This window comes from Meriones unguiculatus, chromosome 9, assembly GCF_030254825.1.
Source record: "Meriones unguiculatus strain TT.TT164.6M chromosome 9, Bangor_MerUng_6.1, whole genome shotgun sequence".
Lineage (NCBI taxonomy): Eukaryota > Metazoa > Chordata > Mammalia > Rodentia > Muridae > Meriones > Meriones unguiculatus.
This window is the reverse complement of record NC_083357.1, coordinates 52,353,989-52,381,259: the sequence shown is the minus strand read 5'-3', so window position 1 is coordinate 52,381,259 and position 27,271 is coordinate 52,353,989. Positions and strand designations below refer to the sequence as shown.

At 44.4% G+C, this 27,271-nt stretch overlaps 1 protein-coding gene across 1 annotated transcript; it reads right to left on the bottom strand.

Annotated features, from left to right (window-relative positions):
* Window positions 1-3,267: 3,267 nt before the first annotated feature.
* Window positions 3,268-23,302, bottom strand: Dad1 (defender against cell death 1). The gene is made up of 3 exons (XM_021639639.2): window positions 23,004-23,302; window positions 11,069-11,243; window positions 3,268-3,498 (listed from the first exon to the last, which is right to left on the bottom strand). Exons 1-2 carry the CDS (start codon window positions 23,212-23,214, stop codon window positions 11,113-11,115), a joined length of 342 nt encoding a protein of 113 aa, XP_021495314.1. The 5' UTR covers window positions 23,215-23,302; the 3' UTR covers window positions 3,268-3,498; window positions 11,069-11,112.
* Window positions 23,303-27,271: the final 3,969 nt, after the last annotated feature.

The following is a 27,271-nucleotide window of genomic DNA, read 5'->3' as shown; positions in this document are numbered from 1 at the left end:
TTCTAACATTGGCAAACCAAGGCTCCGTTTCCCCATTGGGAAAAGTGAGACTACCATCCCTCCTGGGATTGCAGACCCTAGGTACTGAACACCGTGCCAGACATACAGTGGTTTGTTGGTTCGCTTACCCCTAGACAGTGAGGCTGGGTCTTATCTTTACAGCCCGTGCCTACTGAGCAGAGCCCAGGCGCCTAATTAATTATTACAGAATCTTAGAGACAGCCCTCTCAGGTTCAAAAGACAGTACATGGCAGAACACAGCTTCAATTCAACACTCGAGATCATGCAAAGCACATTCCACAACATGGGGCTGTGCACATTATGCCAAAAAAAAAAAAAATTGTGTGCACTCAGACCTATAAATTCAGAATTAAGCAAGTAAAATATTTCTGTCTGGCCTGACATAGGAATTGGCATACTTTTTTCTTTCTCACCAAAGTCCTTATTCAAGGAGAAGGATCACACATACCCAAAGAAACCTCATTTTTCTGTCTTTTAAAAGTTAGTGGTAGTCCTATATTGGCTAGGTTTTGTCAGTTTGACAGTCTTGTGTCATTTGGGAAGAACCTCAATTCAGAAAATGCCTCTCTCCACCCCCCAGATTAGTTGGTGGGCAAGCCTGGGGGAATTTTAATTAATAATGGATGAGGGAAAGCCCAGCCCATTGTGTGCTACCCTAGGGAAAGTTGGTCCTGCTGTAGTAAAAAGCAGGGTGAGCAGGGAACAAGCCAGCAAGCAGTCTTCTTCCCTGGAATGGTGCTTTATCACAGCAACAGAAACCCTAAGGTAAGTCCTAAAGTCCTAGGGTACTCAAACATTAGCCTAAACTTCCAGCCCAGAGCCAGAAGCCACGAGGATCACACTGGGCCCGCAAAGCTCCCAGGTGCTGGGAACCAGCTGATGCTGGTTTGCTGACTCTCCCAGAGCAGGGAACAGATCCCTGTAACTTTCCCCAAGTATTTTCCAATCATAACAAAAGCGTTTCGCAGTCCAAGACGACAGGATGTGATCAAAGAGCAAAGGTATAGGCTGCTTTGAGAGGAAACATGAGAGGCATTTCCATGCGGTGGAGACAGGAAGTGTGTGGGCAGAAGGTGCAAAGGGCTGTGTTTCCACCACTGCAGAGCAAGGGACAATGTACAGTGGTTGTGGCAAATGGCTTGCAGCCCCACAGAAAGAGCACAGGAAATAAAAACAAACCACCCGTCGAGGTGCTGTGAGCTAGAAGCAGCAGGAAACAGCAGGACATCCCTCAGTCCACACAGCGAGACTCAGCGCTCCTGCTTTGACCTGAGTCAGCAAAACAAAACTCTCAGACTCAGGAGCCCTGTGGAGAATGAAGGCATTTTCCTTAACTGAGGACTAAACCACTGCTAATCTTCCTGTGCACGCGGAACTGAGAATTGTGGTACAAGCTAACAAAGCCTACAGCAAACTAATAACCTACAGCGCATTCTCAAATTTGAACTCAGGGCACCAAAAGTAATCTAGAGTTTTCTACTGTTGTAAATGGTAAGTAAATAGATAGATAAATAAATAAATGCACACCAAAGATGTTTCTGCCACCAAGGCTAGTTTGGGAAAAATCACAAGCCTGGAGACAAAAGGAAATCTGATACTTGGGAACCCAGTACCTGTCCAGTGTCCTCTAAATCACTGTGAGATATGCAAACCTGCGTGATAGTAAAGGCTGTCATAATGTCTTTCTTCACAAAGTTATTACTCATTCTCAGCTGAATACTTTTCATATTTGAAATACCTGTTTATAGAATCTAAACTAAAAATCATCCCGACTTCCTGGTGAAACTCATTGATGTCTGTGCATGACTGTCAAGCACCCTGCCCACTTAGTCATCATCTTAGTGAATTTCTCCTGACAGTGCTAAGCCATGGCCCACAGAACCACTGGCAGCTTTTGTCACATATTAAAGCCAACCGCTCCTAAGAAGCTTGCTATCCACTATCCCTGTGCAGAACCACTCTCAATCTTATCTAGTTAAGCAGAGACCCAATAAGAATGGAGGCTCAAGCTTTGCTAAGCTCCTGAGTAACTGCAGGATACACCCAAAGCTGAAAACCAAGGCTCCAGACTGCTGCAACTCAAACTTCTGTGTGCACAGCAATCACCTGGAACCTTGATAAAATGTAAAGCTTTGCTTCTACAGCTTGGGCGTTAGGCCTTGGAGTCTCCTTTTCAAAAAGCTCCTCAGTAGCCAGTACTAATTTCTAACTATCTACTGAAGAGCAAACCTCCTAGCTTGGCACCTTCAATCAGCTACAGCTACACCCCAAAGATTGACTTGATCCAGTGTGACCCAGGAAATGCAGCTATGGGCTCCCCAGGGTTCGCTAGGACTTCTGGAGCACAGGTCATCTGATAATCAGCTTCGGTGGAACCCAACAGGGATGTCCCCATATATGCAAACACACTACTCCCAAGATGGACCAGAGCTCACTTCAGCCAACAGACCTGGATTCCACAAAAGCTTTGTCCTTAATGGGATCGTCTGTTCTTTCTGGGTTTTCTAAGACCTATGACCTTAAGCACAAATCTGAGTTTCATTTCTCCTACTTAATGAGAACTGGAACCCCTGAAGACAACTGCAAGATGAAACAGGAGACTTGTGAGGGAGCCGTGGAAAATACTGCTATGCATGATGCAAATCAACACACACACACACACACACACATGTACACACCACACAGTCACATGCCACAGACAGACAAACATACACAGAGTTATACATCACACAAAGACATGGTCTTTCATGCACACATTCATAGTCACATAGACATACAACAGACACAGACGCCTGCCCACAGTCACAGAACACAGTCACACAATCAGTCTCTCTCTCTCTCTCTCTCTCTCTCTCTCTCTCACACACACACAGGGCACGCGCACACGCACTCTGCACTGGCCTATGCTGCCTAAGAGACAACACATCTCACTTCTTACCAGAAGTATGTCACAACAGACATCCTATGAAAGCACACACAGTTCTGACAAGTGCTTGGCGGTGCAGTTCCGGACAATGAAGGATTAGCGAAGGATTACCTGATCAAGCAAAAGGACAAAGAGCTGCCATTTTCCAGTTTGTCAGCACTGTCTTTCGTCACTGACTTCAGTGACAACTACTTAATGAGAATAAACGTGAGGGTTCACAGTTGCCAGCTAGCAAGTCACGAAGCGCTCGTGAGCACAGAACCCAAGGGAAACAGATCTGCACACAAGGAAAAGAACAAACTGCAGTCGGAGGCGTAGAGGGGAGTGGCAGAGAAACATTTTTTAATTTGGAAAGTAAGGGTTACACTGAAGGGAAGGCAGACTCTGTGTTAAGAGACTGCCTGGGAAGTTGGTCAGACAGAGCGAAGGAGTTCCCTGGACTCCCCAACCTCATACCCAGCGAACGGCACAGTTAAGCACAGATCTGGAGAGTCAGTGTTCAGCAAGCTGCCATCTCAAGAATTCTTATCCAGGGACGTCAAAGAGTGAACCTGAAAGAAAGAAGCAGAAAGGAGTATGTCATGTCCCAGATCCTTCCAGGTAAACTCTCAACCATGAAACAGCTATAGCACTAAGTGCACGACAATAGTTCAGCCAGATAGGATAATAAGGAAAAGGCCAACTGTTTTCAAGAGTGTCTTATGAGAGTAGTATCTATGAAGACAATACTCACACCTAAAAAAGCTGAAGAAACCGGCAACCAGCCCTATGATTACCAGTCCTGATTCTCCATCAGCCACTCCCCTTCCTGGCCCTCAGACTCCTCATAAAGCACTAGCGTCCAATCTGAGGACACTAGACCAAGACAGTGGATAATATGTCCCATAACTCACATACAGTCAAGGTCTTTAGAAGAAGTAATTTAGTTTCTACCTAATGGAGTTACTTTGGGTAAGATGGAAATGGCTGCAGAAGGGGCTAAGTTGCTGCTGAGAGCTGGGATGACTGATTTGAAAGCACTTGAACCTAAGGCACGAAGGCTAGTCCTTGTAGAGAGAAGGGCTTAGAAAGCAAGCATCTTTGGTGGTAGTTTTCAGAAAACCCTATTCCCAAAGATCAGTTTTTCTTTTCCATCAAAGACCTACTTAGCTAGCATTCTCGGGATTCCTGAAATGTCAGCCCAGCACAATGGGCCTGGTGAACAACTCAGGAAAAAAGCTCTCAACCATCAGCTATGTAAAGGCTATCAAAACCTGCCACACACAATCTCCTTCCTGATGGGAGACACCTGCTGAGAAAAGGGGGGGGATCACAGGCTTTTACCCGGGCAGAAATGGTGCTACCCGACCTGCCCTGCCCGTTCTAATCACCTTAAAAGAAAGCAAGGTAAACTACAAGAAACTATGGAAACCACCGATTTCTACACAGATGGAAACGACAATGCCAGACACAGCTCCCACTTTGGATTTGTGCTCTTCCCCAGCACTAGTCTGTCTCTATTACTGGACAATTGTGATCAAATGCTGACCTTTCCCTAGATTCTCATCACCCAATTAAAACTGAAACTGGGTGTGACAGAAATCAACGACAGCGCAAAACTCCCAAGAGCTGAGTTCAGTGTGAATCACTCTAATGTTACCAGGCACAGGTCATAACTAAAAATAAAGGGCCCTCCAGAAATCAACCAGGCTCATCCTTCTCATAGAAATGATAAAACTGCAACTTGATAGCCTGGAAATTTTATCTAGAACTGTGTTATCCAACCCAATAGCCAGTAGCTACATAGATTTATTTAAATTTAGTTAAAATTGGGTGAGATCATGAACTGGGCTCAGGATACAGTTCAGATGGTCGAGTGCTTATGTAGCATACATGAAACCCTGGGTTTGATACTCAGCACCATCAAACCAGGCATGGTGGCACATGGTAGAGGCAGGATGATCACAAGTTCAAGGTCTTCCTTGGCTACATATTAAATTCAAACCTAGCTAAGGATTCAGTAGAGCCTATCTTTAAAAAAAAAAAAATAGAATAAGGAAATTAAAATTTAGTTCCTTGGTTAGTGAGTCCCTTTTCAGGTGTGCATCAACCAACACCAATCATGTGACATATGGCTACTGTGTGGCTAGTGCAGGCTTGGAATGTTTCCATAAAGAACAAGGGGCTGTGTAGGGTCACCCTCCCTACAGTAAGTCAAGCCTCCCAGTGTGCTCTCTCCTACAGCTCTCCTGTACTGGTGATGACGCCTGACTCTGCAGAAACACCTAAGATGACCTGTCTTTATCGCTTCCTATAAACTTCTCTTAATTCTTCCCACTTAAAAAATAAGGCAAGTTCAATATTTTAATAAATACAATCTAACAAGAATTCATGTATAATATATAATTAAACACACACACACACACACATACACATATATATATAGTCAGCACATCCCCACATTTTTTGGATTCATGCATCTTCCACGTGCACCTTTATTTCAGTGCATAAAGTTTTCATGCCTACCCTGTGGGAGACAGACAGCAATCTGTCTAAATTTAGATATTGTTTAAAATATAGACAAATATATATACATTTATACATATATATAAGATCACTACTCAAAAGTTCTTGAAAACAGAGAGCAATGACTTTCAGAGTTTAGAATCCAAACATCCACTCTTAAGTGCCCACTCATCACTTGGTACCAAGGACTTAAGTCAACTGAAATTTTGCCAAGGCTAGGTTTCTTCAGGTCTAGAGCAGGTGCTCGGCTGGCTGTCCCCCCACCTCAGGGCAGGTGGGAAAATTACATGCACCGATCATAAGGTGCATGCGGAAGATACATGGATCCTAACGTGTGGGACTGTGGCAATAACAAATGTTTTATGGATGGTTGGTTCTGCACATTTACTGTGAGCACCCCACTTTAATGTTCTAGCGTCAGTAACAGATATCGAGAATATGAATAAAAAGTGACAACTGGAGAGAGAAGCAAAGCCCAAATGGTGTCCACAAAACAGTGACCATCATAACCTTATTCGTGAAAGTTAGCAGCTGTAAGAAACTGTGATGAAGGCCACTTTCCTCGCTGCACAATCAGGGAAACCGAAGCCTGTGATCGGCCTGAAGGTCCCTACTCTGGAAGCTCGGAGTGCAAGGCAGAGCAGGAACAAGAATGAATCTTAAAGCAGTGTGACAATATGGGATGTGAGAGGCGTGCACTGTGGACCTGAGAGCCCAGGGACCAGGCCCCGTGCAGCCCAGTGCGTGACAACGACCCAGGGCTGGAGTCACCAGAGCCGGTAAATACCCACCTAGGCCTGATACAGCAGTGAACTCCTGTAGTTCTCTCCTCCAGCTCTCGGGAGGCAAAGAAGAGACAGGATCATGAGTTCAAGACTAACCCTGGCCAGAGCAGGGTTCTCAAACATAGAAAGAAATTGAAAATAATTTAAAAATCAGGCTGATGAGATAGATGGATCCATGGGTAGAGACACCTGAGTTCCATCCCAGGGCCCACGTGGTGGAAGGAGAGAAACAGCCCCCCCCCCCGAAGGCTGTCCTCTCACCATGTGTCATGGCTGCACACACACTCACACTGACAAACACACAAATAAATCTAACTACATCTGAGTGTCTCCATCGCTCTGCCTTAGAAAGACCAACCAAAAGAGTTCAGCCACCAATTCAAAGAGTCAATTAGTGCTTTTTATAACTGTTAAAGAATTAAAATTTCACGTTCCTGCCCCTGAGGGAATGAGAGACCGAGAAAGGTTTCACTCACCAGCTAAAAAGTTACTAAACAATTAAAGCTTATTGCCAGTGGGAGCTCATTGTTGGAGGCAATAAAAGGTTTACGATAAATGAAAAAAGAAGTCCTGAAACTTTCAAAGGGAAACCCTATGAAACCCTACAGTTTACTTACACGTTCCTGAAGAACATAAGCCAGGGGTCGGCTCCGGATTCCTAGCTCAGCACTGCCCCCTCCTGGCCAGGGTGAAATCAACCCCTGGTGAGCATCTGCGCTCATCTGGGCCTTTGCTGCCCTCCTATGACTGGAAAGGAACTAGCTTTCGTTGCTCCACGGAAATCCACTTTCGGCAAAGGAAACGTGCATCCGCTAGATGGCAGCAGAGCTTAGAGGGTAACATCTAGGCTGGTCGGTAGCCAGGCTGAAGCAGCGGGTGATCCCATGACCATGGGCTGCTGGCTGCACTAAATGGGCTCAGTGGGTTACAAAATAATTTAAAAAGAGAAGAAGAGGATAGGGATGGATACAATCAAAATACATTGTATAGAGGTGTGAAACTGTCAAAGAATAAATTTTTTTTTTCTTTCTTAAAGCTCTCAGGCCACTAAGCTGGCTCAGGGAGTAAGGGCACTTCCCATGACTCCTGATACCAGAGAGTGATCCCTAGGACCCATATGGCGGAGAGAGAACAGCTGAAGGCAGTCCTGTCTGCCACGTGTTCTTGGTGGTCACACACACAACTACACACACACTCACTAAATAAAATCTAATAAAATTTAAACATTTTTTTTTCTTTTTAGTTCTAGGCAAGGCTGGGATTGGCAAGCCTTGTCTCTTTAATTAATTAAAAATAAAGATGGAGATGAGAAAAATACATTGTGAGTCTCTTCCCAAGGTAATTCTTTAGATTACTATACTTCGATGAACTTAAAAAGGCAACAGAACTATGTATTTGTAAACAGTACTGACTATCAATCCAAATATTCTGCCCAGCTCCATAGCCCTCTAGCACTAGCTGGGATTAAATGCTTTTTTTAAGATAGTAAGAGACTTTCCTCTTAAAGAAAGCAGAACTAAGAAAATTCCAGCCCAGGCTTCTAGCAATGACCTCCACTCAGGAAGAGAAGCACACTTAAAATGAGCTGTTCCTTTGTGCCCACTTCCACTTTCTCCCGACCTGTCACACCATCAGGAAGGTTAACTCCCTAAACGCAACCCAATGCTGCTGTCTCCCTTCTCATCCTTTCTTTTGAAAACCCTTCAACTGGACCAGCAGGGGTGGCACAAGCCTTTAATCCCAGCACTTGGGAGGCAGAGGCAGGTGGATCTCGGCACTGTATGTTCAGATGCTGATTTCTGTGCTAATTTCTGGCTGCAGTCCAGACATGGGCACTGTCATTTCTATGAAGAATCACCAGTCTCAGTGTTGTGTGAAAATTACTCCCTAATTACCCCTGATTGGTTAATAAAGAAGCTGATTCAGACAATAACTGGGCAGGCAGAGGAGACAGAGGCGGGACTTCTATTCCCAATTTGGGGGCCTCGGGTAGACAGAGAGGAGAGAAAAGAAGTCACCATGAGGAGTTCACCATGAGGACAGAGAGTTGGAGCAGAAGGCCAAGACGAGACTTAGATGGCAGATAAAAGGGCACATGGTTGGTAGGTAGCCAGACTAGCATAACTGGGTCAGAACAGATGAATATCTGCCCAGTCACAGCGCTTAGGCTTGTTGAATAAATTAATAGATCTCTGTGTCATTACTTGGAAGCTAGGGCGGGTAGCAGAAAAAACCTTTACTAATACCATAACTCAACTGATCTCTATGAGTTCAAGGCCATCCAGGTCTACAAAGCTAGTTAAAGGATAGCTATGGCTACACGGAGAAACCCTGCCTAGGGGGAAAAAAAAATTCTGAAACTAGAGCTGGAAAGATGGCTCAGAGTTATGAGTAAATACTGTTCTTTCAGAGGACCCAAGTTTGGTACCCAACACCACACTGGCCATATAACTGCTCACTATTGCCTCTAACTCTAGCTCCAAGAGACTGAAGAATCTGCATACTTGTAGCCCATAATTCCCAGCTGGGCAGGTGGCCCAGAGCTGTTAATATGATCTGCACTGCACGCTTTCTGCTGAGCCTGCTTTTTTGTCTGTTTTGTCATAATTTTGAAATACTAAGTTCTTTGGAAGCTGAGTCCTCCTCCAATCATGACAGCCCTAAGAATAACTTTCCTTGATTTGGTACCTTTCTGAGGCTCGAGAACAACCTTAAAATGTATTCTGTCCCTTCTTAAATACACACCACAACTCATCTAGGAAACACCTTCACAAATCTAGAGTAAGGCAATCAGAAACAGCTCTTGCTACATCTCTACAGAACGCCTAAGAGTTACACCTAGTATTGTAAACCCAAGGTGGCATACGTGCACCGAAGGATACACTCAGGGTATCCAAGAGAAACAGTTAACTGGGGAGTGGTCAGAGCTGCGAGCCGCTCATCAGCTACTTCTCCAGGCATGCTCGCCCTCCTCCATCTCTCACAGCACTTCATTCTGAGCTCTGGTTAACACTATCATGTCATATTTTAGCTGTACTTTATTATGGGTCTTTACCTGACTTAAGACAGGGTCTCATGTAGTTCAAGCTGACCTCCAACTCGATACACAGCTGAGGATGAATCTCCAGTTCCACCTGCCTTCACCTCCTGAGCGCTGGGATGTCTGGTTCGTTCAGTGCTGGTACTGAACCCAGGGCACTGCACCAACTCAAATCCATCCCCAGCTTTGTTTCTTTGGTTTCTGTTGATACTTCTTGAGATTAGGTCTCAACTGTTCACTTCTAAAGGCATTTTACTTTCCTTGTATTCCCAGTAATAGGCACTGACTAGGGATGAGAGGGAGGGATGGAGATCAAGTCTCCAAGACCTGAGACTATATTAGGATGGTAGAATGTGGTGGTTCTCAAATGTTTTCAGTGACTGAAGCATCCAACAGCTTACCACTACCTAAAACCAAAGTTCTACTTGAACAAACAGAACTGCTTTTAAGGCGGATTCATCTGCCATTTCAAGAGGCAGTCACTGTCACATCAGTGCGTACACGCTGGCTCTTGTGTGATACTTCTGATACTTTTAGTAAAAACCATACAGGTTGCCATGCAGTAATGTAAAGAGGTTGGTCCTGGGACATTATCTTCAAAATATTATTGTATTTAATAGTCTCTTCTCTTGCCACCTGGACACAACAGTACTACATTTTATAATGCACAGGAAAGGAAAGAGCCCAGACATTCCTCGGGGAGCTGCGCAAGCACAGAGCAAAGCACAGGCAGAGGCCACTGGGCAACCACAAACTGTGCACCTACAGAAGCCACTGATGCTTCTGGGCCCATTTTCTCGTACAAAAGAAACAATATTGATATGTGTTTGGAAAAAAAATTTATGTACTTATCCCAGCTTTAAGACTCAGCTTCAGGGGTGTGGAAGTTTGAATGAGAGTGTCTGAATGCTTCTACACAGTAGGAGGTGGGTTCTTGGTGGAGGAGGTGTGTCACTGTGAGTGGCCTTTGAGGTTCAAACGCCTGTGCTATTCGCAGTTAGCTCACTGCTTCATGCTTGTGGCTCAAGATGTAAGCTCTCAGCTCCATGCTGAGACCTAAACCATGCCTGACTGCTGCCATGCTCCCCACCAGGACAGTCACAGACTCCAAGACTCTGCAACCATGAATACTAAACTAAACATTTTCTTCTGTAAGTTGCTTTTGTCATGGTGTCTTGTCACAGCATTAGGAAGGTAACTAAGACAAGTGGGGAGAGTGGAGAGGAGGGCATACAACCTATGAAGGGAGGGGAGAGACGGCTTTCAGCTCTGCAAACGGGATCTAGACCTGCTTCTGTTTCCCTATCAGAACTGTGTAAAGTTTGTTTGAGGTCGGGGATAGATTTAGTGCCTAACTAACAAGAGATATGGCAAATGAACCAAAAGCTGTCAGTCTGGTTCCAAATCCTCTCTCCAGTTGATCCAACCTTACCATTTAAGTTTGGGACACATATTCACAAGTACCAACTGTCAGTTGTTCACACTACTCGGGATACCTATCAAGCAACAATGGCCAATATTTAACATCAATGGCAAAATTGGAAAAAATTTTTCAAGAACAAATCTAAAAGCAAAGCCTGCAATTTATCTTTCTTCAAAAATCTTTGGGTATATACCTATTAGCAACAGGCTGATGAGCACGTTGCTACTAATACATTTGGAACCTCCAGGAAGTTCTGCAAACATCTTACAGTGCTATAGAAACTCAGCCAACTAGGAACAGAACCAGCCCCATCCAATTTCACCTGCTAAAATCAGCACAACAGGACAAGGGCTGTGGTCACCACTTACATTCTGCCAGACTCCAACTCCTCAACTTAGGAAACGGGAGCAGGTCAGCCGACGAAGTTCATGACGACAAGGTGCAGAATGGTGCTGGCAAACAGAAAGTCAGCGAAGGCTCGCTCTGGAGAAATGCCTTGGAAATCCGCCTTGTTCTGGGGGTTGATCTGTATTCTCAAACAAACTGGTTAAGAAACGAAACACAAAAGTCATTATCCAAAAGTCTAAAACAAGTGATTGCTACTCAGTACACAAATACATCCCAAGATGAAAATTCTCCTCTAACAAAAAGAAGGCACACAAACACCCAAGAGGCATGCACAGGATCGGAACCCATGGTGTGCACAAAGCTAGAAACATCTGACGTCTATTAACAGCACAGAGGGTAAATTGTAGCACACGTAAACAAAGAAATACTACATGGCAATGAAAAGGAACTTCTGTTAGACAAAACTTGAATGGATTCCTCGCTGTGTTATGCAGCATAATCCAAACATAAAGTACACACTGATGAGTCTACACCTATGGAACCTTAAAGCTAGACAAAACAGCAAGACATGGTAGCACACACCTGTGATCCCAAAATGTGGGAGGCTAAGGAGGACTGCCACAAGTTTGAGACCAGTCTAGACAGAATTAAGACACCATATCTCAAGAAAGCAAAACAACAAAAATAATAAACAAACAAACCAAATAGGCAAAATAAATCTAGAGTGACCTAAGTCAAGATAATGCTTTTAATCTTTCATGGACAAAGAAGTGGCTTAGAAAATTCAAGATAATGTCCTCTGTCTTGAGCTGGATCGTAGTTAGATCAGAGAATTTAAAAACTCATCTCAAGCTATGTAGGTGCCCTTGTAACACAGCACCTTCGAGACAGATTAGGAGGGGATTCAAGGTCATCCTCAACTCCATGGCAAGTTCAAGACAAACCTGAGCTACATGGGACACTGGCTCAAGAAACTAAAACTAAAAACAGGGTTGTGAGATAGCTTCCTGGTGAGGGCATTTGCCAACAAGCCTGACAGCACACATACAATAAATAAAAACTGCAAAAACTAAAGAGAAAATGTAAAACTCATAAAATTAGACAGCCTTACAATCTTAACTATCTTTTGGTAAAGGAAAAATAAAGGAGAGAAAAGACGCCTCAGAATTAGGATAAAAAGCTGTAAGCTTATTCACGGTTCTATCTCCCACGAGCCTAAGAACTCTCTTAATCTAGCTGCTCTTAAGTGTCTAATATACCTACCAGAGGCTGTAGATACAGCAGAACAGAAGGTGGGTTGAGTGACAAGCCTATGAAACCCTCACCATCTTCTACAAGAGGCACGCATAACACACGACAGATTATAAATGCAGCTGCAGAGAAACCATCTCTGTAAAGTTCCAGCAGCGGCTCACTCAGCACACGAGACTCTTAACTCTCCCACGTTTCCGTATCCCCGAAGTCTCTAACAAGGCAGCAGTCAGTCACCCAGGCGGAAGAAGCAGTTAAGGGGTGGTCTCTGCTCAAACACCTTTTATGGCTGTGATAAATTATCACATCTGCTTCAGGCTAGCATCCAGTCCAGCATTAACAAAGAAGAATCCGCTCAAGAGAGAGAATGATCAGACTAGTCCTCCAAACAGCAACAGTGTCCATTCCCCCAAGCACAGAGACCCTACCCAACTGCGGAAGGACACAGACTGGAGTAAGGAAACCAACTAAAACCTCGCTGTGAAAGGCCAGGTTAGTCCACCTTTTGGGGAAAGCAACTGGCAACACCATTTAATGTTTTAAATGTTTTTACCTTTTGACCTACAAATGCAGTATAGTATGTTTGTAAAATTGAAAAAAAAAAAAAAAGGAAATGGTCCAAATGTCATCAAGGGAAATAAATTATACTACAGACTTGCAATGAAATCCTATGCAATTATTCAGAATAAAGTAAATTCTCTATGCACTGAAAATAAAGCTCTCCACTTTTACTGAGTGAAAAAAAATAGTCAAAAGCACTGGCTCATACCAGGTCTCTTTTCATATGTGTCTATGGTGTTGTGTGTATGTATTGTATGTATGTGTTCATGTGTGTTGTCATAAAGGTAGGTACACACACATATGAGTGGGAGGACCCAGATGTTGAATTCAAGAGTCTTCTTCATTCACACCCCAAATAATTTTTTTCAGAGATTTAATTTTAGTGTGTGTGTGTGTGTGTGTGTGTGTGTGTGTCTGTGTGTCTGTGTGTCTGTGTGCTGTGTGTATGAGCTATGTATACAGGTTCTCCTGGAAGCCAGAAGGGGGCACTGGATTCCCTGGAGCTGTATTTACAGGCAGCTGTGAGCTGCTGGATGTGGGTTCTGGGAACCAAGCTAGACCTTCTGGAAGAGCAGGAAGTGATCTTAACCACTGAGCCATCTCTCCAGCCTGCCCACCTTACTTTTTGACGCAGGAGTTCTCAGGGAACTTGAAGGTTATGGATTCTGCTAGGTTAGCTGGCCAATGGAGCTTCAAGGGTCTACCCGTTTTCCCCTCCTCCACCTTGGGTTTCGGGCATGTGTAACCTACCCAACCTTTCCTGTGAGTACTGGAGACCATAACCATCCTCATGTTCTTGCAGCAACTGCTTTGCCTTAGGCCCCATACTGCTGTTTCTAAAACTTTAATATTACATATAATTATTACATTCAGTTACAATCTAACGAAATCTCCACAGAATAACAGATACAGAACTATTAACAGCAATGGGATAGAAAATAAGGTGGTATCTGGAGTAACTATAAGGGAATAAGAGAAAAGCTCTGTGAAGGTTAATACAGCCATGGACTGATGCTAACCTTAAAATGACTGCAACAACTCAAATTCAGTTACCATGCACAAATCAAGCCTACAAGCATCCAATAGCATCAAAGATCATGGAGGCTAACACCCGTTGTTTGTTTGTTTTTTAAACAAGCTTATTCTACTTCTATGACAGTTTTGCCTGCATTTATATACATGCATCACATGAATCCCTGGTCCCCAAGGAGGTCAGCAGACAGCACTGGATCCCTGGAACTGAAGTCACATGAATGGGCGCTGGAAATGGAACCCGGGTCCTCTAGAAGAGCAGCCAGTGCTTCCTAACTGCTGAGCCATCTCTCCAGCCCTTCCAACACCCCGACTGATGCAAAAAATGCCTATGTTAACAGGATTTTTTCTTCTCAACTTGACACAAACTAGAGTCAGCGAGAGAAGAGAACCTCAACAGAACTGCCTCCATCACACTAGCTTATGGGCATGTCTTTGGAGCATTTTCCTTCCTTTTTAAATTTTTTATTGTATTTATCAGCTGTTTTGTCTGTATGCGTGTCTGTGTACCACTGTGTGCCTGGTACCCTAGGGGGCCAGAGGAACATGTTAGACTCCTAAAGGTGGCGGTACAGACAGCTGTGAATAGCCATGTGGGTACTAGGGGTGGAAAGGCAAATGGGTCCTCTTGAAAAGCAATCAGTGTTCATAACTGCTGAGCCATTTATCCTGCATTTTGTTTGTATTGTCCTTGTTTTGTTTTTTGAGACAGGGTTTCTCTGTGTAGCCTTGGCTGTCCTGGACTCACTATGTAGACCAGGTTGGCCTCAAACTCCCATTGATCCGCCTGCCTCTGCCTCCCTGAGTGTGGGGATTACAGGCTGCACTACCACACCCAGCTGTATTTTCTGAATTAATAACTGACATGGAAGGATCCAGACCACTGCTGGCAGTGCTACCCCAGGATTGGGTAACAAGCTGAGCAAGGCATGGAGGGCAATCGGTGAGCAGCGCTCCTCCTGGCCTTTCTTACCTCTATGTCCCTGCTTTGACTCCATACCAGGTAAGCCAAATAAGCCCTTTCCTCCCCAAGTTGCTGTTAGTCATAGTGTTCATCACAGCAACAGAAAGCAAAGTAGAACAATGGCCAAGAAGTGGTGGGAGACCGGTGTGCTGGAAGGAGCTTCCAAGGCTAGCCTGGGGAATTTTCTGTCAGGGAGTTACCATGTCCCGGATCTGATAAGCTGCCCCATGAAAATTACAGCCCTACAGAACCTGTGTTGCTCATGAGCAGGTCACATCCCTCAGCTGTGTAAAGAAACATGCTTGCTCCAGAAATGAGGCTGCAGCGTCTCCCTGAGCACTTCCAAAGATGGAAACAGACTCCCTCCTGAGGCAGCCTGCCCCTTGCGGCAGGTCTAGCTCATCTGTCTCCTTAAATGCCTATTTGTTCAGCAGAATATTTCAACACTGGGAACATGGCACACAGCCAGAGACAGGAGTCTGCCTCCCAAGGAGCTTCCAGGCTGTGGAGATAAACACACGTGTTTCCAGCCAGGAGCCAGCAAACAAGGAAATTCTGGGCAGGGTACACACTGTGAAGAAAATGGAGCAGGATTAAGGAGACTAGAAAGCTATCTTTTTTTATAAGATATTTACTTTTATTTTATGTGCATTAGTGTAAAGATGTCAGATCTCTGAAATTACAGACAGTTGCGAGTTGCCATATGGGTCCTGGGAATTGAACCTGCCTCCCTTGGAAGAGCGGACAGTGCTCTTAACCACTGAGCCATCTCTCCAGCCCCATAGAAAACTATCTTATCCAGTACTCAAATCTTTTTTTTAAAAACTACTAAAGCATAATGATCTAAGGCAGAGCAATCCAGAATGTAAAATTGTCTTGACATATCTTGTGCATACAAGCCAGAGACACCAGATATCAGTGACCAGAGGAAATTCAGGAGCCTGGACTTAAAGGGCAATGAAGCAGCATTTCAGTGTTCAAGAAGCCGAGTGACATAATCGACTCACATTCTTTAAAGGCTAGAACTGCAATGTGGAGAATGGTTTGTAGGACTGTACTGGAAGTTTTGGTTTCTTTGAAGACTCAGTTACATTATGCAAGTATGTTTTTGTTTTAATCCCAAGTGTGGGATTTTAGTTGGAATATAGTTTGTCCACAGCTGTTAACTGTATTGTGCGGGGGCATGGCCTTTGCCAACTGGTAATGGCCTACCTTGTGCAGCACAGAGAGGGGCGTGGTCTAGGACTGCAGAGAATATAAATTTGAGAGACAGAGAGAGTGTTGTGGCATGCGGTGTTGGCATGTAGCATGTAGTGGTTTGGAGAGACCAGAGACAGAAGGTGTGGTCATTTGGAGAGAGATTCTTTGGAGCACAGTGGCTTGGAGGAGACAGCTGGCTATATTTGCAGTTGCTAGAGATTATTATATTCCCCCAAAAGATCCATCAACCCTAACAGCTGGAAGAAGTAAAGGGGTCTGTGCTCCTCTCCCCTCTAACCTTGTCTCTCCTACCTAGGGTTGGGGGTTGGTGGAAGGGAGGTAGAGGTGTAAACACCCCAAATAAAATAGAGTTTTAAAAGATGAATGACTTAAGAACTGAAGAGCTCAGGGTTAAGGTGATTAAAGATAGATAGAAACGAAAGACAGCCAATACTCCGGAGAAGACAAAGCTTGCTGGTGAAATAGGCAAGAGGAATTATGAGATCAGAGAGACCTCCTAAATATCTGATTGAACAACCTTCCCAGGGTTGACACTGTATACTCTGGTGAAGAAGCAGATGGCTGGCAGGGAAGGCTCTATTTGGGATGTAGAAACTTGAGAGACAGAACAGACATCATGAAGAGAAATGAAGTCAGGAACTGGATTTACTAATCTGAAACTCAGAGGTCGGGTCCAAACTAAAAACATCAACAGCATGAAATTGTATGCATGCATATGGAAATTACATTCACCTATGGGAAGAAATACAAATGAAGCATCCAGCACAGTGGGGAGGAAAAGCTAGTAGGTGAGAAGGAGCAAGGAGGAGCCAGTCACAAAAGGGTTGAGAAGCAAGTGTTTCACTCAGAAAAAGCCAGCATTTGAGCTAAATGTTGAGCAGTCAGGCAAGGTGAGCTAGATGACTGTGCTATCTGGAAACTTGGCAAGACAGTCTGAGGAAGTAAATGGTAGGGACAGAGCCCCAGCACAAGAGCACTGAGGAGTACGTGGGAGAAGACAGAAACAGCAACTATCCTTTCAAGAAGTTCTACGATGACGGAGAAGAAATGGATGGTTGCTAAGAATTAGGAATGCCTGGGAGCAAAGGGAACGTTTTTTCTTTTTGGAGACAGGGTCTCTTACATGGCCTTGGCTGCCCTGGAACTCACTTTGTAAATCAGGCTGGCCCCAAATCCACAGAGAACCTCCTGAGAACTAAGACTAAAAGTATGTTCCATCATGCCTGGTTCAACTTTAAATCAGACAGCATCAGAGCAAGTCTAGAAGAGGGGAATGTCCAAGAGAGAAGTGCACGGTGCTGGATGAAAGGATAACTGTAGAAGTAACTCTGCATAAGTGGAAGAGCTGGCCATAGGCAGGAGAAAGGCACCGCATAGAGGACACACAGTGGGAGACAGTCAGACGGCACAGGAGCAGGCAAGCTGCTGTGATTTAGGGGGAGACTAAGGCCTCCTGGCTGCTCTCACTTTGCTATGAAAAACGAGAACCTAAGATAAACTATGAATATAGGCAAAGAGAGAGCAAACAGTGAGAAGTTTCAAAGCACATTTTGGCAAAGAGAACACACTAGGGTCACACTGCAGGAGCACTGGAAGGGCCAGGGAGCCCAGCAGGCGCCTCTCCTCCCCAGCACACTTCCACAGTGACCTGTCTGAGGCTCCCTTCAGACCGGAATTACTAGGCACTGCATCTGTGCTCCTCACAGTTGAATCTGCAGCACACGAGCAGAGAGTCCGGCAGATAGTGCTCGGTGGCCCTCACATTTAACACGCGCAGTGCTAACCAAGGATGCAGACACGAAAGCACCTGGCCTCGCCCTCAAGAGGGCAGGCAAGCCCGGGAAATGCAGCCTAATGGCAAAGCCTCATTCCTCTTCTTCCTTAACCCCACACCCACAAACACAAGAGGCCTGGGTCTGCTGGGAGAGTTGGCAACGGCACGAAGCACCTGAACTGAGAGGTGTAAGACATGAACAACCTTCTGAAGATAGGCCAGTAAAGGTACAGGAGTGTGAGGCATCCGTGCTCATGGATAACTCCAGCAGATAACTTACTGATGCTGGAGCAGAAAGGACAGGGACAGCGTTGAAGACGGTGCTAGCAAAGAGGCCAGCTCCCCAAGAGCCCATATGTCAGAAGCAAACAAACCAAAAACTCTACTTTGGGAACCACAGGCCAACGTGGTTAAGCAACACGATCAGGCTTGCAGGTCAAATTAAGCTCAAAGGGATACCAGCAGCTGCACAGCCAAGCCCACCAACAATAAAACAGGAACAGGACATCTTGAAACAGGACAGTCAGTCATGAAGTTGGCAAACTCCCCATCTCCTGGATGGGGAGGACTCCACAAAGCTTGCAGACACTCCCTAAAGTAGCCAGACCCCAACCCACAGATGTCCAAAGCTCCCTTGGGACAGAGAACACTGGCTTACTCTCCTTGTCTCTCAAATTTAAATCCTTTGGGATTTCTTAACTGGAAGTACTAAAACCTTATTTTGTTAATGTCTTAAGTGTGTGTATGTGTGTGGGTGTGGGTGTGTGTGGTGTATGCATGTGATATGTGTGAGCTGTGTGTATGTGTGCAGAAGCACATGCCTGTGTGTGCATACTTTCAGAGGCTAAAGGACACTTACTGAGTTTGCTGCTCCCTCTCTCTCTCTGCCTTATTCTTTTGAGACAGGGTCTTTCACTGAACCCGAAGCTGGCAGCCAGCAAAACTCGGCAATCCTCTTGATTCTGCCTCACCCTGCTAGCACTGGGGTTACAGGCAGATGTAGCCATGCCTGGCTTTTGACATGGTGCTAGGGAACTGAACTCTGATATTCATGCTTGCTCTGCAAGCACTCTAAGCCTTCTCTCCAGCCCCCAAACTCTGTTTTTCAAAAGGCAAAGCTTGAGGACAGAAGAGCCGAAGTCGTAAAGTGACCTAAAACAATGATTTCACAGACTAGGATGAGTAGTGGAGTGCTTGCCCAGTAGACTTGTTTTCAGGACAGACTTAACTATTTTCCGCTTATCCTCCCTACATCATACTTGAAATGAGCAGATTCCAGGTAAAAAAAAGGAAAGTACAAAGGCTGCCAACACTGGAATGTTAACTCTGTAGCAACAGATGTCCCTCTGCTAGTGATAGCTAACAGTAAGATAAACAAACAGCTGCTGAGCATGATGAGATGGGAAAGAAAATTACTCCCTCCAGGTGCTTTACAAACCCACTACACAGCAAGGCGTGGTGTCGCACACCTGTGATCCCAGCACTCAGGGAGGCAGAGGCAGGTGGATCGCTTTGAGTTCAAGGCCAGCCTGGTCTACAAATTGAGTCCAGGACAGCCAAGGCTACAAAGAAACCCTGTCTCAAAAAAACAAAACAAAACAAAAAATTAAAATTAAAACCTACTATATACTATACTGCTGAAAAGGCCCCATGCCTGATGGCCATTTAACCACAAGTCCATTCAGGAAATCCTGAGCAAGTCACCCAGGCATGAAGAAACAGAAGACACTACTGTGTCTTAACAGGCTTTTACAAGTTTGATGGCAGCATCCTAAACTGATTTAAATGTAGCGACCAATTTCCGAAGAGCAGATGCTAATCAGCAAGCGCAGAAGGAATAACCAGTAAAAAAAAATAACAAGATCAAACTAGAGCGTCCTCCTCAAAGTCATCAGCTAGCATCGACTTCAAATCTGCCCTTCGCATCCAAAAGGACTGCTGCTGTTGGACAGCCGGTCTATGTTTTTATTATTTGCTTAGTGTGAGTGTATACATGTGGAGGAGAGAGGACCACCTGAAGGAGTTGGTTCTCTCCTCCCTTCATTCAGGTCTCAGGGATCAAACTCGGGTGATGCTCAGGTTTGGTGACAAGACCCTTCACCCACTGAGCCATCTCGCTCCCCCGGGTTGTCATTGTTAATTCTCAGATGATCTACAGAAATAGGCCAGACACCCAAAGCTCCAGCAATTATCACCACTTGGTCCATCAAAATCCTCCAACATAATTTCCTACAGTCTCCCTTCACCAGTCAAACTGACCCTCCATTCTCTCCCAAAAACAGAAAAGTCAAAAAACTTCAGCAGGTACCAGACTTCCTGTCTCAACAAGATGAACAAAGGCCAAGCATTCAAATTTCCAATTCTTCATTAAAACAAGTTACCAGGCAATGATCTGGGCAATAAAATGGGCTGTGTTTAGTAAATCTAATGCTGTCAAAAGAAGCATGGCAGGCAGGCTGCCGGCACACATCTTTAACCCCAGCACTCACAAGTAGAGAGAAGTGGATCTCTGTGAGTTCAAGGTCAACCTGATTAACAGTTCCAGCTAGCCAGGCCTACACACTAAAACCCTGTCTCAAAAAAAAGAGAGAGAGAGAGAGAGAGAGAGAGATGGATAGATGGATAGACAGACAGACAGCCATATTTGGAGATTTGGCTCAGCAGCAAAATGTCCATGTTCACTGAGGGGAGGAGAATGCTAACTTTCTGCAGCAACAATCAATTTTCAAAATTCCTTTTCTTTTCCTTAAACTCACTTTTATTTCTCTCATTCTACTGCCTGTTACCTGAAAAATTTGGAAATCTCATTACTAACACCAATCTTAATACTAATAAGGTCTTCATTGCGAACAAGGTCCTCACTGCTTATAATGTCCTCACTGCTAATAACATCCTCACTGCTAATAACATGCTCACTGCTAATAACATCCTCACTGCTAATAACATGCTCACTGCTAACAAGGTCCTCACTGCTAACAAGGTTCTCACCGCTAACAAGGTCCTCACTGCTTATAATGTCCTCACTGCTTATAATGTCCTCACTGCTAACAACGTCCCCACTTCTAATAATGTCCTCACTGCTAATGACGTCCTCACTACCAACACCGATGTCACTACCAACACCCATCTCACTACTAGTAGTGTTCTTTTTCTAAGCAGTTTATTCAATTACAAGTTAGACTGTTCCCCCTGTAACCTGACAATTTCCTACACAGGCACAGAAACAGCACCTGGGAGCTGGAGAGATGTCTCAGTTGTCAAGTGCCTGCCTCAAAGCCTAAGGACCTATGCAAAACCTGGTACGGTGGAACTCACATCTGTAATTCTGGAGAGCTGGGGCAGATGAGATACCACACAACAGGAAGACACCCCCAAGAAGTTCTCTGGCCAATCAGCCAGTCCAATCTAGCCAATGAATGCCTCTGCTCTTTGACCTCCATATATGCACCAATGCACACCAACACATACTGACACTTCACAATATACACTATACACACACAGACACCCACAAAAACATTTTTGAAAAGATTAAAAGAAAAACATACTTGAAATAAGGAAAAACCACCTGCAAAAAAAGAGAAGGGAAGTGGAGGGGGGAGGCAGACAGGCACAGAGGAAGAAAAACGCAAGCAAGCAAGGAAGCAAGAGAAAATTTAAAAAGCCAAACAAACTCTCTGGCTTTATCACACTAACCTAACCTCTCAGCAAATCATTATTTTCTGTGGTCTGTGAAGTCAGGACTCAGAAACTCAGGACGATGGGGTGCCTTCAACAGGAAAAGGCTTATTTAAAAACAGCTCTCAGTCTACCTTGTTCCAACATTTGCACAACCAGAAGCTAAATAAATAAACCAATCAGAGGTTCTCAGCAAGGTTCTTTCTCCTGGCTAGCTAATAAAATCGTCAAACAGTACTGGACACTGTAAAAGGGTATGTCAGCTCTAGCTGGTGGTGCTACCATGTCCTGATGGTCAAGGTGCAGCCTCAAGAAAACGGACCAAAATTCAAGGACAATGACCTGAGCAAACTAACTCTGCAACTCTAGCTCTGACTCTCTGACTAAGGCACAGGTTATGATGTCCTGAGGCCTATTTAAGTTCTGAAAAATAAAATTATTTATTCCCAGCTATTGCCTGAGCTAGCAATGTGAATGTGTTTGTGTGATGTGAGATCTACGTCAGGGAGGCATCACCATAAATCAAGTCTCCACACAAGTCCAGTGCTCTATTTTGCCTGTGCCCAAATGGGCTCTAATTCACTGAGGAAAATGAAAAAAAAAATCGCTAATTAACCCCCAAAACACTGCTGCCCATAATACACTTGGTAGTAACATTCCTGTTCCCATGATTCACTCAGTTCCATGGAGCAAAAAAGGTCAGACTTCAGAAGCAAGTCAGAGGCAATCCTTATTAAATCCGTAAGTCTTATGTGCATTGGTATTTTGCTTGCATGTATGTCCACATGAGGCTCCAGATCCCTGGAACTGGAGTTACAGTTTTGTAGGTGCCAGAATTTGAACCCAGGTCCTCTGGAAAAACAGACAATGCTCTTAATCATCGAGCCATCTCTCCAGCCCCCGTAAATCTGTAAGGTTATTATATGCAGAAGACCGAAAGGAAGAGCTAACACACAACTGTGTGAATAAAAACTGAGCTCATAGTAAGAAAGAAAAGCAGGGAAGCATCATCCACAGAAATAAGTTGGGGGGGGGAGCAACTAAAAAGCCAGCATCTACTGGCCAGCCTCACAATCTCCAATATTTATATTCCTATACTATCACTAAAGCCTGCCCCTGGATGGAGTAGGGAATTAGACCAAGGTAACAGAAATGGCTCAGGGTAGGCTTTCTACCAACTTTCTACCAATTAAAGTTGTACCAACTTTAAATTTGTATTAAAGCTACACCAAAGCTGGAGTGGGATTTAGAGCAGTATTATCTGCGGTGGATCACCAGAAGAGTTTCTTTACATATTCAGATCCAGCTCCTAGGCATTAGAAATGTGACAAAACTTCTAAGCCTGCTTCCTGGATCCCAAGAATGGAAGTATGCGTGACTTCACAGGCGACGGCCACCTACAAACTACCAAAGGGTACTGTGAGGATGGAACCGCGCGCCCAAGTGGGACATGATTACCAGGATACAGAATCATTACCCGCTAGGATGAAGCTGCCCACACAAGAGATGAAGCCGGAGAGGAAGGAGTTGAAGGGGAAGGTGCCCACGAGGAGACAGTAGCCGAACTGCAGCGCCCCGGTCAGCAGTATATAAAGGAGATAGGCGTCCAACAACTTGAGCCGCTGCGGAGTGGAGCTCAAGTACTCCTCCAGGAACCGCGAGATGACAGACACCACGGACGCCGACATGACGAACTCGGGCACTTCGGACGCCGGACAACCACAGGGAGTGCGGCTGGCGCATGCGCGCTGGAGGACCCTGGCCACGCCTACGCCGGTGGGCCAATTGGCGCAGGCGTAAAGGCCCGCCTTGGCGCGTCACATGCAAGGCGCAGGCGCAAACAGCATTCCCAAACAGAACTACGGCCGGAAATAAATGAATGCGCCTGCGCATGGCCTATCAAAGTTCTGGAGACGTGTACTATATCCTTATTTCCGCTCTGCGTTTGTTGACGCCCAGTGTTGCTCTGGCGACGAGCTTTGTGACGGGAACAGGGGGAAAGGTTTAACCACGGACAGCGTAGCTTACCAGAGAGTTCCGGCTCTTTTGGATCCCCCTGTCCTCAGTGGTCAAAGTTGGGACTCTGTTTAGAGACCAAGCTGGCGGCCCAGGGATTTAACCTGCTCGACCCTAATTCCCTTGAAAGCTCTGTCCGCAGATGTCTGTTCCTCCGCAGTGAAAACTATGCTTATCCCGGACAAGCGCCAGTTTACACTGGCGAGTGAGGGTTGATCTCTACAGGATCCTACACTGGAAGGCCAGCTCTGGTCCTACCAAGAACCTAAGCCAGCAGGTATCCATTCATCCGACAAACTTTTGCTGGGTACCAAGGAGAGACAATAGCTGTGGTTAAGTTGTAGGGGGTTTTAGGCTAATCAGTCACTGTCTAAAAAGAGAGTCTCTTGTGCATAGAGTGCAGGGTCAGGAGCAGCAACAATCCATCCCAAACTGACATCTTAAACCTATTGTAAGATCCCGAGATGTCAACGATGAAAGGCTCGCAAACCTAGTATGAAATACCCGCATGAAATCCGGTACTTTATTCAGCGTTTAAGTCACTTTCAACTGCCCCACCTAGCTAAGTGAGCAAAATTTCTAAAACAGCAACTGAACAACATTCCCGTATTGCCACTTGTTACTTGTATTTGGTCTGGAAACACTTAGCACCACAGTCTTACGATGAGTAAAGAGCCTCGCCCAGGTTCGGGTGAATCACCCGTGTCCTTGGAAAGCCTTGTCTGTTAGAAGAAGTAAATCCGTATTCACAACCAAGAAGTTTTCATTGCTTAAGAAATTTAGCCTTAGTGCTCTTGTGGCACTGTAGAGCGGGTCGGGTGAGGAGGGGTAACCAGACTTGTTCCTGTTTCCCATAATAAGACATCCATCTGCAATCGAACTTTTCTCCCTGTCTCATCACAAGTAGGGAGCAGATTCATCGGGTTTTCAACTTAAGACCAAATAGGCCAAGTGGCTGCTTTTAATCATCCAGCAATGAGTTCCTCAAGAAGTTTCCACGGCATCACTCCAGCCTTCCTGCAGTGCCTTGGCCTTTGACCTTTGACCACTACCATCGTTAACGTCTCCATAGGAACTCCCTAGGAAGACAGAATCAATGCAAAACAGCACTTACCGAGACAAGCACCACCATTCTGAAACAAAGCCATTCCAATATAATGAATTAAAAATGTCCTCTGCTACCTGAATTAACAATAAGAGAAAGTTTTATTTTGTGTTCAGTGTGTGACCTTATCTTACCTGTCAACAGGAAATCATACTCTTGTTGGTTTTGAGTAGTGTGAGTCACATTAGCATGTGTAAAAGTTCATGTCCAGAGTAATGGCAAGGGTTCAAGTTCTGTGGTCAAAGATGCCTTTCACTTTTGACTTACTACTACTAATTATCTAACTTGAGCCTGAGCACTTCACATTCAGTTTGTGGTTTCTTTCTTCCTCTTCTTTTGACAACGTTTCTTTATGTAGCCTAGCCTGGAACTTACTATGTATCCCAGAGTGGATTCAAAGTTGCAATCTTCCTCCCTCTGCTCACCAGGTGCTGAAATTACAGGTATTAACCAATATGACACTTAGCTCTCATTTTTCATTTCTAGGACATGCAGATAACAATACCTGGAACACTGCAATGTTTTGTTGGGGATTAAATGAGACTGTCGAACATTAGCACTTAGCAAAGTGTGTACCATATGGTAAATATTCAGAAAATGTTTGCTCTTCTTAGCCATTTTTCATCCTGATATGAACTATCTCTGTTTCCTGTTTCTTTGAATAACTAAAAGTTGGCTCATACTGCAGAGCTCCAGTAATTTGGGCGTGCAAATCAGTTGTCTGGCAAAAAACAAATTAGATTTAAAGATAAATCAGAAGTCAGAGAAGACCTTGGAGGCTTCATAACTAAGATGTTCAACAAAAGATATGGTAGAGTGGAGGGGCAAGAGGTTGCCCTTGCCAGGGGCAAAGTCTGTGATTTTTACATCCTTTCTCCTATTAAGAAACTTTATTCTCTACTAAGGCAAACACAAATCCTCCAAAATTTGAGCAGAAAAAAGATTCTTGTGAAGAAAGTCTCTAAGGAGAAGGAGTCTCTCTCTTTCTCTGTTCTTTCCTTTTATATTTTTTTTCTCTTTGGCCTTGACTCCTTTTGCTTCCCTCTACTCTAGCATGTAACCATATACTTTTTAAACTTGGTCCCAATTAGACCAAGACCCTTCTTTTCTTGTTCTCTAATTCAGCAAATGAAGCAAGCTATTTGTTTGTGGAGCTAGGAATCTAGCATGTTAGGCAAAAACTGTACCTCTGACCTATACCTCCAATACTGGATTATTTTTCAAATTATAATGGAATCAAATTTCAATCAACACAAAATGAATTCTTTCAAGTCTGATGTTTTCTGATCCAAGTTCCAGTCAAGCAGAAAATTTCTCCAGTGAGCCCTATTCTTTTTCTGGTCATTTCTGGAGTGCAGCAATTCAGAATCCTTTGTCTGATTTCTTTATCTTTATCTTTGAGGGGGTCCCATAAAAGCTTCAATCTTGTCTTCTCTAGAAACTAAAAAGAATTTGTCTTGTACTTCTTTATGAGAGCAGCGTTTGTGCCTGGAAGAGGATTACTAAGAATTGTTGAGCTCCCTACAGCACAGATCTGAAAGTATCATGCTTGAGCAGCACTAACCCTGTTCAGTAGACTTTTCTTTAATGAAGATGTCTGTACCCATCGGAATGGGAACAGCTTGTATGTGTGGCTACCCAAGCAATAGAAATATAACAAGGAGAACCAATGAAAGTTTATGTAATTTTTGTTTAATTTAAAATTTAAGCCAGAGGCTGGATAGGTGGCTCAGCAGTAAGAGAATGTTTGCTGCTCTTACAGAAGACCCGAGTTCAGTTCCTGATCCCAGGTCAGGTAGATATCTAGGGGAATCTGACATGCTGCTTTGGCCTGTGTGGGCATCCACTCCCACCCCCACACACATAATTGAATCTTTAAAAAATAATAGCCACATACACTATCACTGTACAGAGGATTTTTAAGCCATTTTACTTAGTACCTATGTTTAGTCTAAGACTCACCTCATTCATTCAAAACTCAACAACACCCATTTGAAGGAATGAGGTATTACCTCCAGGTCTGGGCTATATCAGGTTATCAGCTCCACCTACTTTTGGAGTGTTTAATGATGACTTGCAGGCACAGGAAAAAGGGATGACAAATTAGATTCCTAGAGACTACATTAATAGGGATATACAGATGGCTCAGTGGTTAAGCACATTGGTTGCTCTTGTGGAGGATCTGGGTTCAGTTCCCAGCACCAGCATGGAGGCTAACAACCATCCTTTCATACCACCAGGAGGTCTGATATCCCTGTGCAACAAGTATGTGTGTGGCACACATTTGTGCAAAATACTCAAACACATAAAATAATGCAATTTTTTAAAGAATACAATACTTTAATGCTATATCAAATCATTCACGTTTTTTAAAAATCATTTGTTTTGTAGAAAGGAGGATGTATTCTTCCATACATGTACATTATGTGTCTTGACTTCAAGATAAGAAGGGGAAAATACATTTTTCTCTCCAGAGGCCTGTCTAGCGTAGGTACCAAGAGTCCATTTGGTTTGTATATGACTCTCGCAGATCCGCCTGAGTTATCTCAGTCTGGGGGTACCTTGAGGATAACTTCAGTTATAAAAGATAGTTTCCATATTTTTGAATTTCTTCTAAACAACTC